The 15,381-nt window shown below is 42.9% G+C and overlaps 1 protein-coding gene across 2 annotated transcripts in view; it reads left to right on the top strand.

Moving 5' to 3' along the window:
- SYNPR (synaptoporin) overlaps positions 1 to 15,381 on the top strand; it is a 132,307-nt gene that overhangs the window by 95,335 nt on the left and 21,591 nt on the right. For both annotated transcript variants that reach the window (XM_072128739.1, XM_072128740.1), the window contains 2 exons: positions 1,205 to 1,329; positions 14,063 to 14,261. In XM_072128739.1, coding sequence (XP_071984840.1) covers positions 1,205 to 1,329; positions 14,063 to 14,261 — 324 coding nt within the window. The remainder of the gene's footprint in view (positions 1 to 1,204; positions 1,330 to 14,062; positions 14,262 to 15,381) is intronic.

Raw genomic sequence — 15,381 nt, 5'->3', positions numbered from 1 at the left:
CACCAAGCTGTACACCAATTACAGCTACAATCCTGAAATAGTAATGGATGTTACAATGGTGCTGCTGCTAATATTAATATTAATACATACATAAAGTTATGGTCACACAACTCTCCAGGACTATTATCCAACACTGTATGCAGATTTGTGTGCTCCCAATAGCTGGAAGACTCTCCCTTTAACAGTTTTTTTTTCATTAGTAGAAATAAGTTTTGCTGATAATGTGAGATATTTTCATCAAATTAAGATTTTATTTGGGGCTATACCAAGAGCATTGTCTGAGTGGTCCCCTAAGTTTCTCTCTTAAACCCTAAAATGTGATACTGAATTTGCTGGGGGAAAATGTTGCTTATTCCTAAGGCACCCAAGGGGTGGTAATATAGGAAATTATAGAAGAGTACTGATCTGCACTGATGTGAATGAAAGGAGTTTGCCGCTCCTGTACATTAGTTGCCCATGTGCCTTTTCTGCCTTGTAGATAATCCCTCAATGTTCATCAAGTGATTCAGCAGTTCTTCTACTTTTGTGCTGTGTGCAGACCCTCCATGCTTTCTTCTCAACATTTCTGAGCTCTACTAAAGAGACTCCTCCCCCTTATGTCAGTGTGGATGGACTGTCAGGTGAGAGAGAGGATGACATCACATGGATGACCTGGAGCAGACACAGAGTCTGCAGCTGTATGTATGCAGAAGCATGCTGAGAACAGAGACAGGCTGCAGCTTTCAACGATGGCAAAGCCACAGCAACACATAAATGCAGAGGCACATCTAATATAAGAGATTTATTGAAAGGTGGCCAACCCCTTTAAGACCGAGGAGTGAGTTAGAAGCATATTGTTTACCTCCAGCCACTTCTCTTTGTATGTGTCTCCCCTCTCTTCCTTAGCTAATTCTCACTTTCCCCCTCCCCTCTCTTCTGACTACTAAGAAATATGACACCTAAGAGATACCAATTTTTCTTACTGGGTCTATACAATGGTCATGTAGTTTTCCTCCTATAGATTCACGTGGCTTGTGAGCAGCTGCCTGGCACTGATATCTACAGCACATCTTATTATCCACTAATATTTATTATTATTACTCCATGTCAGTGTAACCTGATCTCATTCCATTTCATATTCATATTACTTTTATTTTCCAAATTGAATGCTCTTTCCTTGCATTAATGTTTCTTTTTTTTTCTTCTTTTGTTACTATTCTTGCAGCTTTTTGCAATCTTTGCATTTGCAACATGTGGAGGCTACTCCGGGGAACTGAGAGTCAGTGTGGATTGCGCCAACAGAACTCAGAGCGACCTCCGCATTGACATTGGCATTGCCTATCCTTTCAGGTACCTTCATGATTCTTATCTATTGTTCTTTCCGATATTTGGGATTTGACTACAGGGCACGGTCCACATTACATTGTTATTGGCTTATTCTGCTAGGACTGATTGACCATCTAATGTACAGCTACTCCCTCCTTCCTATTCTGAAGACATGCACTCTCCACCCAGCTGAGGGTGCATGTGTATGAGGATGTTGGGAGAGAGAAGACTCTTTCAAAAATGCATTTCAGATGCCAAATTTAATTTTGGATATTAAAGACGCACTAACGCTCAATTCTTTATTCCATAACATTACCCTCATCTGCTCATTATGTAGGTGAAAGAAGTCGAGAGTCAGAGACACTGTTTGCTCTGATGAGAAACAAACATGATGTTATAGATTTCCTTTCTTTATTTCTCTATGCTCTGCAATATCCCCAAATCTATATGCGATAACAGTGTCATGTCTGCCTGCTGGGAGGACAGTGTGGTCCTCCTCTATGTATTATCATATGCACCAGGTCATTTTCTACATCCACATTTACCAACTGTGTGACTGGAACTTGTCAACTCATCAGCAGTAACTAATATAGGGATAGGAATTAAAGGGTCTTCCCTTCCTATAGAGGGAGGGAATATATATGGAGGAGGGAGGGAGGGAAAACTATATGCGATAACAGTGTCATGTCTGCCTGCTGGGAGGACAGTGTGGTCCTCCTCTATGTATTCTCATATGCAACAGATCATTTTCTACATCCACATTTACCAACTGTGTGACTGTAACCTCTCAACTCATCAGCAGTAACTGATATAGGAATGAAAGGATCTTCCCCCCCCCCCCTATAGAGGGGCTTTATGGTACAGTCTATGCAGTATCATGTCCCAGGATGATAGTGATCTCCTTGGGACAAACCAAAATCATCTATTTCTCGGGGGTCACCATGAGATTACAGAACCTTACAAAAGGGAAGAATAGAATAAATAAGTCATTAAGGTAACACTGGCCAAATTATATTATATATTGGGGAACCAGGGAACAAAAAAAAATGAACTTTTCTACTAAATGAATTCAGCGAGGAAGAATGTGCTCAGTACTGGGGGATCGTTCTGTTCTTCAGGGATCAGGCATTAGTTTAATATTTGATATTGGGATAAATTATGGAGTAAAAAGTATAGAATGTAACAACTGTAATAATGGTGTAAAGGTTCTATACACCCTGTACTTTACTACTGGGTCCAGATGTATGCAGCTTAGATACAGCAGCTCAGCTCTATGTAAGGTGGATACCTATATAATGGCAGCTTAGATACAGCAGCTCAGCTCTGTGTAAGGTGGATGCCTATATAATGGCAGCTTAGATACAGCAGCTCTGCTCTGTGTAAGGTGGATGCCTGTTTAATGGCAGCTTAGATACAGCAGCTCAGCTCTATGTAAGGTGGATGCCTATATAATGGCAGCTTAGATACAGCAGCTCAGCTCTATGTAAGGTGGATGCCTATATAATGGCAGCTTAGATACAGCAGCTCAGCTCTATGTGAGGTGGATGCCTATATAATGGCAGCTTAGATACAGCAGCTCAGCTCTATGTGAGGTGGATGCCTATATAATGGCAGCTTAGATACAGCAGATCAGCTCTATAACATAATGGGGGTCATTTACTAAGGGCCCGATTCACGTTTTCCCGACGTGTTACCCGAATATTTCCGATTGGCGCCGATTTCCCCTGAATTGCCCCTGGATTTTGGCGCACGCGATCGGATTTTGGCGCATCGTCGCCGGCATGCACGCAACGGAAATCGGGGGGCATGGCCGAACGAAAACCCGACGGATTCGGAAAAAACGCTGCATGTGTCGCGAAAATTGCACTTACCTTCACTCAGCCCGGCTCGGTGTATTCCAATGCGTTCCGATGCTCTTCAGCGCAGGACGGCGGAGGAACTGCCTTAATAAATCCCGGCCGGACCCGAATCCAGCGCAGAGAACGCACCGCTGGATCGTGAATGGACCGGGTAAGTAAATCTGCCCCAATCTCTGAATGTAGTGAGAATGGTGTAAAAGTCGAATACACTAGCCATTGCAGCTGCATATTTCTCTGAGCTTAATTATCTCCTATTACATTAATAATCTTTATTTATAAAGCTCCATCATATTCCGTAGCTTCATAAATTGTATTACATTACAGATTACAAACAGTCATATGATACAATTGGAGTGAGGGCCCTGATCACAAGAGCTCACAGTCTATGAGGATGAGGGGGTGACACAAGAGCTCACAGTCTATGAGGATGAGGGGGTGACACAAGAGCTTACAGTCTATGAGGATGAGGGGGTGACACAAGAGCTTACAGTCTATGAGGATGAGGGGGTGACACAAGAGCTTACAGTCTATGAAGATGAGGGGGTGACACAAGAGCTTACAGTCTATGAGGATGGGAGGTGACAGAAGAGCTTACAGTCTATGAGGATGAGGGGGTGACACAAGAGCTTACAGTCTATGAGGATGAGGGAGTGACACAAGAGCTTACAGTCTATGAGGATGAGGGGGTGACACAAGAGCTTACAGTCTATGAGGATGAGGGGGTGACACAAGAGCTTACAGTCTATGAGGATGAGGGGTTGACACAAGAGCTTACAGTCTATGAGGATGAGGGGTGACACAGGAGCTTACAGTCTATGAGGATAGGGGGTGACACAAGAGCTTACAGTCTGTGAGGATAGGGGGTGACACAAGAGCTTACAGTCTATGAGATATAACTAAGGAGTTACATCTGGCAGCTTGTATCATGTCAGACTTCCGATATAAAAATGGTTAGGGTGCGAATACGTTCTAGAACGCCCTTTTCTCTGCACAATGCAGCCGCGACACAATACTTCGACAACTTCGACAAAAAGCTGGCACAAACGCTATAATAAATGTGGGCCAATGTGTATTGTAGCCGATTCGGAACAGGTGGGTTTTCAGGTGTGGAAGGTGGGGACAGTCTTGCACATTTTGGTAGAGAATTCCAGAGTATGGGGGAAGCACGGGAGAAGTCCTGGAGGCGGTTGTGAGCAGAGCGGATGATAATAGAGTGAAGCTGAAGGTCCTGTGAGGAGCAGGGATTATGTGTGGGGCAGTATTGGCAGAGCGGAGGGCACTTACAGCACATCATGTGGAAGAATACTATAAAACTGTTGAAAGAGTAAATTCTGCTTCTTACTTTTTGGATGGCATAAGCTAAATATTGTAAAGAAATGCACATATAACATATCGGGGAGGAGGGACTGATAATGTGACTTTGTTTTCTTAGATTTTGGAGAATGTTAATTATTTGGTATTTGATTAATACCTATGACTAGTGTTGGCCCCTCTGTGACTTTAGAACTTTCTTCTTTATATTTTTAGGTGTTTTTGATTTTTAATACACGGTAACCTCCGCTAATCACGGAGGCTGAGTGTGCGCCCGGCATCGTGAACCTTCACTATTTGATAGATGACGCACATTAGAGGCACGCAGTGATTAATCCTTCCCTATAATTAATATCTCCGTGAGAGGCTGCATGTATGAGAGTGATCGGCGATGAACATTCAGAGTTTGGCTTCGCCTTCCCTCTGTGTTAGTTATTAGACTCATAATAACGGAATGGGAACATCTCCAATATTATGGTGTAGTGGCTTGATTAAGAAACAGCGCCACACTTGTTCATAGGTTGTGTCTGGTAGTGCAGCTCAGCCTCAAAATCATACAGAGGGGGTCATTTACTAAGGGCCCGATTTGCGTTTTCCCGACGCGTTACCCGAATATTTCCGATTTGCGCCGATTCTCCCTGAATTGCCCCGGGATTTTGGCACACGCGATCGGATTGTGGCGCATCGGCGCTGGCATGCACGCGACGGAAATTGGGGGGCGTGGCCGAACAAAAACCAGACGGATTCGGAAAACCCGCCGCATTTAAAACATAAAATCTGTCGCGGAGCTTGCACTTACCTTCACTCAGCCCGAGCCGGTGAACTCCAGTGCGTTCCGATGCTTTTCAGCGCTGCAGCGCCACCTGATGGACGGCGGAGGAACTACCTTAATAAATCCCGGCTAGACCCGAATCCAGCGCAGAGAACGCGCCGCTGGATCGCGAATGGACCGAGTAAGTAAATCTGCCCCATAGCCTATAGTATGTATGTATCAGCCATAGAAGAGAGACGAGCCATTGCCATGGGGACATTATGGGTTTGGTAAGCACCAAATTTTGGGTTTGGCATTTAAAGGACATGGACGACTCCCTCTACCCAAGAAACATGACTTGTAGGCATGCCTAGATAAAAATCTAGGATAAAGAGCAGCCTCTTGTAGATATAGGAGTAGAGATGAGCGGACCTGATGCTTGGGTTTAGGGTTCTGGTTGGGCCACTAGTGAGGGGTTGAAGTGTCAGACACCCATTGGTTCCATAATGATTTAAAATGAGGTCTATGGAGTAGATAACTCCTATAGAGATGAGCGGACCAGACGTTTTGGGTTTGGCCGGGAGCCAGGTAATGTGAAATAAAGTAATATAAACTACTGAAATAATTTAGAATGCTGACAAAGGAATTTTTTTAATCAGCATCGCATAGGCTATTAGAACCTGTCACCAGCTAAAAATGACATTCCTGCTGACAGCTTCTTTACCATGAAAATCCATCCTGATAAACCAGGGACCATTACTCATAGATCCAGGCACCGTGAATGTGGCAATCATCTTTTATTTGTTACCCAAGGCCTCCTTCTTTCTAAAATCAACTTTCAGAATTATGCTAATGAGCCTGAAGGGTTCTTGTGGTGTTTCCAGAGCTTTCAGTGCTGTAGCTTCACAGGCTGTTAAAATGAACAGATCAGGTCTCCCTTGTTGATGCTAGATTATACAGGAAGTGGGAGGAGGGAGAGAGTAAGGGGGGTGGGTGAGACATGTTCTGCTCATTGTAACAGCTGGTAAATTTGCAGCAATGAGGGGCTGTAGTAACACATTAACATTAGCACAATTTTAAAAGTTGATTTTAGAAGGAAGGAAGTGTCCCTGGTTTATCATGATGGATTTTGATGGTAGATTATCTTTCTTCTTGAACTCTGCTTTGTCTTTCCTCGATATTCTGTCTACAGCGTCGGACTGTTTTTAAGCGGCCATTTTTATTGACAACAGGAAGGAGGAGGAACAAGAGACATACCATATCTACTCGAGTATAAGCCTAGTTTTTCAGCACAAAAAAATGTGCTGAAAACCCAAACTCGGCTTATACTCGAGTAAAAAAAATATAGGTTTTACCAGGTTTTTGTGGTAAAATTAGGGGCCTCGGCTTATACTCGAGTATATACGGTAATTTAACCGGTTAATGGAAGTATTTCCAGGCGGAATAATAGGAGGTCACTGAGAAAACAAGTTGAGGATATTCGCGATGTGGTAGTCGCTTTGCATCCTCACGCCGGCACGCTAATAAATCTCCCACAATGCATCCTTCCCTTGATGGGATCGTACCATAGATCACGCTCTCACCTTGTCTGTTTTATAGCAGCCCTAATTGCATCTATAGTATCAGCCATTTCCCCCCATAACGCAAAGTCATTTCCCAGTAAGATAAATGGGGCATTGTTTTGGTTGGCGGCCCCCTCCGTCATGCAGGATTTATGATGATCAGGTGCCATATTCCAGGTTCTTATTTTCTGAATACTAAACAGCCCATACATCTTATATCCAGATAAAGAGGAATAAACGCTTCAATTCATGCTCTGCAAATGAGTCCCGGAATAGCAGAGCGCCGCTCCTGAGGCAGATACAATGTTTTTTTGTTGTCTGTAAATGAGTTCGTGCCACGGGGCTCTGTCACCGCGCCGGCCTTATTTATCATACTCCACCCGCTATACAGCCAGGGCAGTAAAAATAGCTGGAGATTTATGAGGCCCAATTAAGAATCAATTCTGATTTGATTCCATTTGTGGGACATCCGTGTTGTCTGACAATAGAGAGCAGAAATATTCCATTTATTTTCATATGGGGATTTAAAGGAAACCTATCAGGGCAATTTTGGAAACTAAACCAAGTACAGATCCCTAAGGAACAGTGATTTGTTGTCCGAAATCAACCTTTATCATATCCACCCGGGCTTTCTATATATCTTGGCACCAGCGTCAGTGCACATGTGCCGTATGTAGTCGTTACTGAAGAAACAAATACTCTTCTCTAATGCTCCTGGCACCCATGCGTCGCTTCATTGATGCCGATGTAGTACATCCATGTTGGAATGCACATGCAGGATGTACTACGTCAGCTTCATTGTAGTAACCTGCAAGTGCCGGGAGCACAAATAAGATATTTGTTTTTTTTAATAGCAGCCACAAGTAGAGATGTTATAGGACAATTTTTACTACTAAGCCACAGGTCCTTAATGACCTGTAGTTAGCTTAGTGTCCCAAATCACCCTGACAGGCTCCCTTTAGAGGAAATCTACCATCAATATCAAGCATGATAAACCAGGGACATTACACATAGATCCAGACACTATGACTGTGGGAATCTTCTTAAATTTGTTATCCATGGCCTCTTTCAAGGGGCTCTTGCCATGAAAAATATGTTAAGGAGTTATCTGAGCTGAGCCAACATATACATGTCATACATATGATATACCATATATAGGATTTTATAGTAAACATATAAGGAAGGGTCCAGTGGGCAGTCCCACACACTGACATTTAAAGAGGTATTCCGATCATAGGATAGGGGTAACTTACTGATTGTGGGGGTCTCAGTTTTGGGACCCCAACGGATAACAAGTACAGGGGTCTGTTGTTCTCAAAATAATTTGAGCAACTGGTCGCACTGCTCCCTGACGGACATAACATAATTCAATACCCCATCAGTGCCAAACAGAGTGAATGAGTTACAACCGTACAATAGGGTACAACAGACTGTTCCCTTGATATGGATTCCCACCACTGGGCTCCCCAATAATCCTATGGATAGGAGGCTTCTGCCTCTTGATGTAGTGGGGCAGGCGGCTGCACAGCGTTTATTCTACGCACATATGAAAAGTCGCCGGCAGAAGTGAGTGTACCGGTGCGGGGACTGTAACACCCCACGCCAGCCCACTACATATTCTTGTACACAGGGGACACATTTACTTACACAATCCCGTGGAGTTCACGAAAGTCCATTGTCCGACGATAACGCACTCTGCTGCGATTCACTAAGATCGTGCGCCCGATATCCTGCATGTGTCACTTCCCCCGATCAGGTCCACCGGAGTTCACCTTATTCTTCCTGGTGCATGTAAGTCCATGTCTTGCAACACAATTTTACTCTTAAATCCCGCACACAGTCCGAATCCGTCAGCACGCCCCCTGATTTCTCTCGCATGAAAGCCAGCGCAGCTGCACCAAAATCCGATCGCATGATAGACAATCCCAGTGCAAACCCCTGTTAAATACCTGTCAAAGCTGCACAAATCCCGAAAACCGTGAACAGTCCGATGAAAGTGCGATCCGTGACTCTTAGTAAATAAGCCCCAATGATATCCTATAACATATATTGCACCATGTGCCTTTCACTTTAAGATCCGCTGCCTGGGGAATCTTCCTTCCTGCATGAATTATACATTCACATCATTATTAGCATTTCCCAAGCTGAGATTTTCTCTCACTTTTTTCTTACATTTCTGAAATTAAGATCTTGAAAAAAAAAAAAAACCTTATAAAACCTTATTTATTATTAAAACCTTATGCTCCGGCGTGTTCTCGTCCCGATCTACATACCATTTATAAAAACCAATAGAGATTTTCATGCTCTTTGCTACAATTCATTAAATAAACATGACAGTAGCATTAAAGGAGATGTCATGGATGGAGCATAGCCAGATCATATTATTAGCTTTTTTTCTATAACCCTTTGTGTTATTCCAAGGAAATTTTCTGTAAAAAAAAAAAAAAGATTCATAGGTTATATATAGAGAGAATCTGGGGGTCCAAATGGGGAGTCGATGTAGCTCATTCATTCTGCTGATTATATGGTCCTAGGGAATGGGGTCTCCTAAATCCCACATTCATGTTTTTTTTTCCTCTGGCAAAGACAAAGATTTTAGGATTAGAACAAATGAATTTAGCCAAAAAATGTATTTTCAGTTACTACTAGTTCAAGGAAATCCACCATCAAAATCCATCATGATGGATAAGGGACACTTACTCGTAGATCCAGGCACCGGGACTGTGGTAATCTTCTTATATTTGTTAACCGGAAAGACTACTGGAGCGTTCTGTACCCTCACAGGCTATTACACTGTGCACGAGCACTTCCCCCTCCAACTGAGATTACATTGGGAAGAGGGAGCAGGGAGAGGATAAGAAGCTACAGCACGGAGGGGCTTTGGTAATGCCCCAAGAGCCCTTCAGGCTGATTAGCATTATTTAAAAAGTTGATTTCAGAATGAAGGAGGCCATGGATAATAAGAAGATTACCACAGTCCCGGTGCCTGGATCTATGAGTAAGTGTCCCTAGTTTATCATGATGGATTTTGATGGTAGATTTCCTTTAAAGGGGATGTTCCTTAACTGACAATCATCCCATATCAACAGGATAGAGAATGGTTGCTGTGGTTCCGGAAGCAGCGCAATTCAGTTCCATGAGCCTGGGTTTGGATGTGATTTGGGCACTTTACTTGCCAGTTACCTTCAGAAAAAGGATAATGAGGAATGTGGGGGGTAGGGGGGTTACTAAAGGAACAGACAATGATTTCTGATTTTTTTTCAGGTCAATTTATGCTGACAGGTTCCCTATAAGGAGAAAATTCATAAAACATGTCATTGTTGCCTACAGCAATCAATCACAATGAAGCTTTCACTTTTCAGATGAGAGGAGAAATGAAAGCTGCGCTGTGATTCGATGAATTGAAGATAAAGAGAGTTTTCCTTTTTACTTATTATACAGTAAAATTCCTTTAATCTGACAACAATAGAATATTATAGGGACCAGATTATAAAAAAAAAATATGGATTCTTGATACAAATTCAGGGGGTTGTGGTTCATTTTATCTACTTGTTATGTTTTTGTCACATTTGCGGATTCTTCCTCTTCATTGTGGTCTGTGTGCCCCTTGTGCCCCGGTAGGGGGTATCTTCTGCCCCCCTCCCCCTTGCATCATGTTTATTCATATTCTCTCTGACTGAGCCTGCCGGATCATTAATTTTATTTTATTTCATGTGTTTACCGGCTCCTTGGCATCACGAGACCAGGATAGCCAGATGTTTCCCAAAGGACCCGCAGAGCCCTCCGCATGCAGCCCCCAGTGTAATGTCACTTTTGAAGAAGCTTCTGAAAGGGAATGAAACATCACTGACATGTCCCGTCATATAGATGAGAGGGGAGGATCTGCTGTATCACAGTGTCAACGTGATTACTTACAGAAACTAGATAATATTATATATATGAGAGTAAGGCAACCAAAATTCTCTATAAAACACTGCCTGCAGATAGGACACTATGTACAATCTGCTCAGCTCCTCCTGCTCTATAACATGCTCCCTGCAGATAGGACACTATGTACAATCTGCTCAGCTCCTCTTGCTCTATAACATGCTCCCTGCAGATAGGGACTATGTACAATCTGCTCAGCTCCTCTTGCTCTATAACATGCTGCATGCAGATAGGACACTATGTACAATCTGCTCAGCTCCTCTTGCTCTATAACATGCTGCCTACAGATAGGACACTATGTACAATCTGCTCAGCTCCTCTTGCTCTATAACATGCTGCCTGCAGATAGGACACTATGTACAATCTGCTTAGCTCTTCCTGCTCTATAACATACTGCCTGCAGATAGGACACTATGTACAATCTGCTCAGCTCCACCTGCTCTATAACATGCTGCCTGCAGATAGGACACTATGTACAATCTGCTCAGCTCCTCCTGCTCTATAACATGCTGCCTGCAGATAGGACACTATGTACAATCTGCTCAGCTCCTCTTGCTCTATAACATGCTGCCTACAGATAGGACACTATGTACAATCTGCTCAGCTCCTCTTGCTCTATAACATGCTGCCTGCAGATAGGACACTATGTACAATCTGCTCAGCTCTTCCTGCTCTATAACATGCTGCCTGCAGATAGGACACTATGTACAATCTGCTTAGCTCTTCCTGCTCTATAACATACTGCCTGCAGATAGGACACTATGTACAATCTGCTCAGCTCCTCCTGCTCTATACCATGCTGCCTGCAGATAGGACACTATGTACAATCTGCTCAGCTCCTCCTGCTCTATAACATGCTGCCTGCAGATAGGACACTATGTACAATCTGCTCAGCTTCTCCTGCTCTATAACATGCTGTCTGCAGATAGGACACTATGTACCATCTGCTCAGCTCCTCCTGCTCTATAACATGCTGCCTGCAGATAGGACACTATGTACAATCTGCTCAGATCCTCCTGCTCTATAACATGCTGCCTGCAGATAGGACACTGTGTACAATCTGCTCAGCTCCTCCTGCTCTATAACATGCTGCCTGCAGATAGGACACTATGTACAATATGCTCAGCTCCTCCTGCTCTATAACATACTGCCTGCAGATAGGACACTATGTACAATATGCTCAGCTTCTCCTGCTCTATGACATGCTGCCTGCAGATAGGACACTATGTACAATCTGCTCAGCTCCTCCTGCTCTATACCATGCTGCCTGCAGATAGGACACTATGTACAATCTGCTCAGCTTCTCCTGCTCTATAACATGCTGTCTGCAGATAGGACACTATGTACAATATGCTCAGCTCCTCCTGCTCTATACCATGCTGCCTGCAGATAGGACACTATGTACAATATGTTCAGCTTCTCCTGCTCTATAACATGCTGCCTGCAGATAGGACACTATGTACAATATGCTCAGCTTCTCCTGCTCTATAACATGCTGCCTGCAGATAGGACACTATGTACAATCTGCTCATCCCCTCCTGCTCTATAACATGCTGCCTGCAGATAGGACACTATGTACAAAATGCTCAGCTCCTCCTGCTTTATAACATGCTGCCTGCAGATAGGACACTGTGTACAATATGCTCAGCTCCTCCTGCTCTATAACATGCTGCCTGCAGATAGGACACTATGTACAATATGCTCAGCTCCTCCTGCTCTATAACATGCTGCCTGCAGATAGGACACTATGTACAATATGCTCAGCTCCTCCTGCTTTATAACATGCTGCCTGCAGATAGGACACTATGTACAATATGCTGAGCTCCTCCTGCTCTATAACATGCTGCCTGCAGATAGGACACTATGTACAATATGCTGAGCTCCTCCTGCTACCTGTACATTAAACTACCTTTTTAATATGACAGCTATGACAATATGCAATGATACAACGTGTATACAGTAGGATGAGGTAGTATTATAGTCCAATATATTATTGATATCAGAGGAGCTAAGCAGATTTTTTATTGCTCGTTGCCAAACCCATGAAAAATAATTGGGTAGACGGAGTAATGTGCAGGCAGTTGTGGACGTGTAATATTTCAGGCAGTAAAGAGCAGGATTACCATTCATGCAGTTTAATTCACTCGCTCAGTGGGGAATAGACAATATATAAATGTAATATAAACCTGTCTGAAACAATCAGCTACAAATCCTTTTAAGAGCAGAATCTCCAAGTATAGGAATGCATTAAGGCTGTTTACTACGAGGAACTATCATTCATCCTAACGATTAGGAGCAATCGCAGAAATAATTACCCCGTATAAAGGAGGTAATGAAAGACATCTGAGCGATATCACTAATGGAGGGTTATCCGCAATTATTCATTAAAGGGGGGCTATAATTTTAATAACCGTATAAGGATATCATGTGGATATCATGGTGGCAGTGGTGGCGAACCTATGGCACGGGTGCCGGAGCTGGCACTTAGAGCCCTTTCTGTAGGCACCCAGATTCTTCCTCTTCAGGGGACCCTGGTGGAAAGCTACAATCCAAATTTCTCCATCGTATTGGTGAACTCAGGGCACCAATACGATTGAAACCTGTGATACAGCAGGGATCAATAAGTTACTGCTTAAATTGTCATGTTGGCCCTTTGTGACATTGACATATAAGTGGGTTTTGGTTGTAGTTTGGGCAGTCTGTCTCTAAAAGGTTCGCCATCCCTGCCCTAGGGTATCCCCCTAAATGTCCACATGTAAACTACCATCAAAATCCAACAAGATTCAGCACCTGGTAATCTTCTTATATTTGTTATCCATGGTCTCCTTCCTTCTAAAATCAACTTTTAAAATAATCCTAATGAGCCTGAGGGGCTACCCAAGCCCTTCTGTGATCTGGCTTTATAGGCTATTACACTTTCCAGGAGGAGAAGCAGGGGAAGGAGGTTGACACAGTGTAACAGTCTGCAAAGCCGGATCACAGCGGGGCTAGTGTAGCCCCTTAGGCGTAATAGCATTATCTTAAACGTTGATTTGAGACGGAAGGAGGAGTAATTTCCCTGGTTTATCATGATGGATTTTGATGGTAAATTTCCTTTAAAGACTAAAATGTTTCCCAACAAAGATGTTGTCCTAATGATCCTTTATGTGGACAAAACATTGCTCTGTTAGGAGAGTAACATTTTAAGCAATAATTCGAAGCACCATGTACCCTATAAAATATGTATGGAGCCCCCTCTATGAAATGTATAATGCAATCTATTTAATTGATTCAGAAATGTCTCCTCTCCTGGTGGGGTTGGTGTCACGTTTGTGAATTGTTTTCTTCTTCTCCAATTTTTTTTTTAGGTTGCATCAGGTGAATTTTGACGTCCCCACATGTGAGGGGAAGAGGAAAGAAAATCTCTCGCTGATAGGGGATTTTTCTTCTTCGGCTGAGTTCTTTGTCACAATTGCTGTCTTCGCCTTCCTCTACTCTCTGGCCGCCACGGTGGTCTACATCTTCTTCCAGAATAAGTATCGGGAAAACAACAGGGGACCCCTAATTGTAAGTCTTCCTGTCACTTGAAATGTGTATCTAAGTGAGAAATGTTCTTACATCATGACAATCATCATAAGAGCATGCAGATCCTTTATTTACATAGACATATAGAATTATTCCCCACCCAGCGTGAATAAGAGAGGACAATAATTACCGAGAAGCATCAAAATGGAAAAATGGACCTTAAATGGGGTTGACCTAACACTTAAAGGTCAATTTCACTCTCAACTTATAAATACGATCAATAAGGATCCATTCATTACTAGATGTTTCACATATTTTTTAAACTAAATTCATCTTATAGGCTTTTCACAAGGTTCTTACGTTTGGACCATGATGCTTTATGGCTAAATCTCTTTATTTATTGGGCAAACCCTCAACCATAAGGTGTCCAATGTCAGAAGTTCTACCCCAACATATTCAAAAAGCAAATGTTGAGTTTCTTAACCATCAGAGGAGATCATTTTAATGGTCAGCCCTAACTATACAGAAGGTGTACCAGTCCATTTTTGATTTTCTGGAAATCAGAACATACAATCAGTAAGGTCTAATAGGTTATCTGTCACTCATCTCATAAGAAATTCGACCCACCTATTGTGACAAGAGTTTTTGACTCCCAAACAGGGTCTTCAAATGGACCTTCGATACCCATAATTGTCTCAAGATTAGAGGATCCTTAAAAAATTTTCTGGGCCATTTTAACCCCAGGGGAACAAACCCATGGCTGAAACTCTGGAGATCCAGGTCCACCTTTAGAAGGTTGTCCAAACCCCAAATCCCTTTCAACCCTCTGAGGTGAAGTTCTCCTTGATGATTGTTGTAATGTTGTTATCACTTGTAGAACCCTGATCATCATTCCATATTTAAATAATTTCCTGGGCCATTTTAACCCCAGGGGAACAAACCCATGGCTGAAACTCTGGAGATCCGGCCCCATCTTCTACCATATTTGAAAAGGTTGTCCAGACCTCAAATCCCCTTCAACCCTCTGAGATGAAGTTCTCATTGATGATTGTTGTAATGTTGTTATCACTTGTAGAACCCTGATCATCGTTCCATATTTAAATAATTTCCTGGGCCATTTTAACCCCAGGGGAACAAACCCATGACTGAAACTCTGGAGATC

The sequence above is a fragment of the Engystomops pustulosus genome, chromosome 10, assembly GCF_040894005.1.
Source record: "Engystomops pustulosus chromosome 10, aEngPut4.maternal, whole genome shotgun sequence".
NCBI lineage: Eukaryota > Metazoa > Chordata > Amphibia > Anura > Leptodactylidae > Engystomops > Engystomops pustulosus.
The sequence above is the reverse complement of the archived record's forward strand: the minus strand, read 5'-3'. Positions and strand labels throughout refer to the sequence as shown.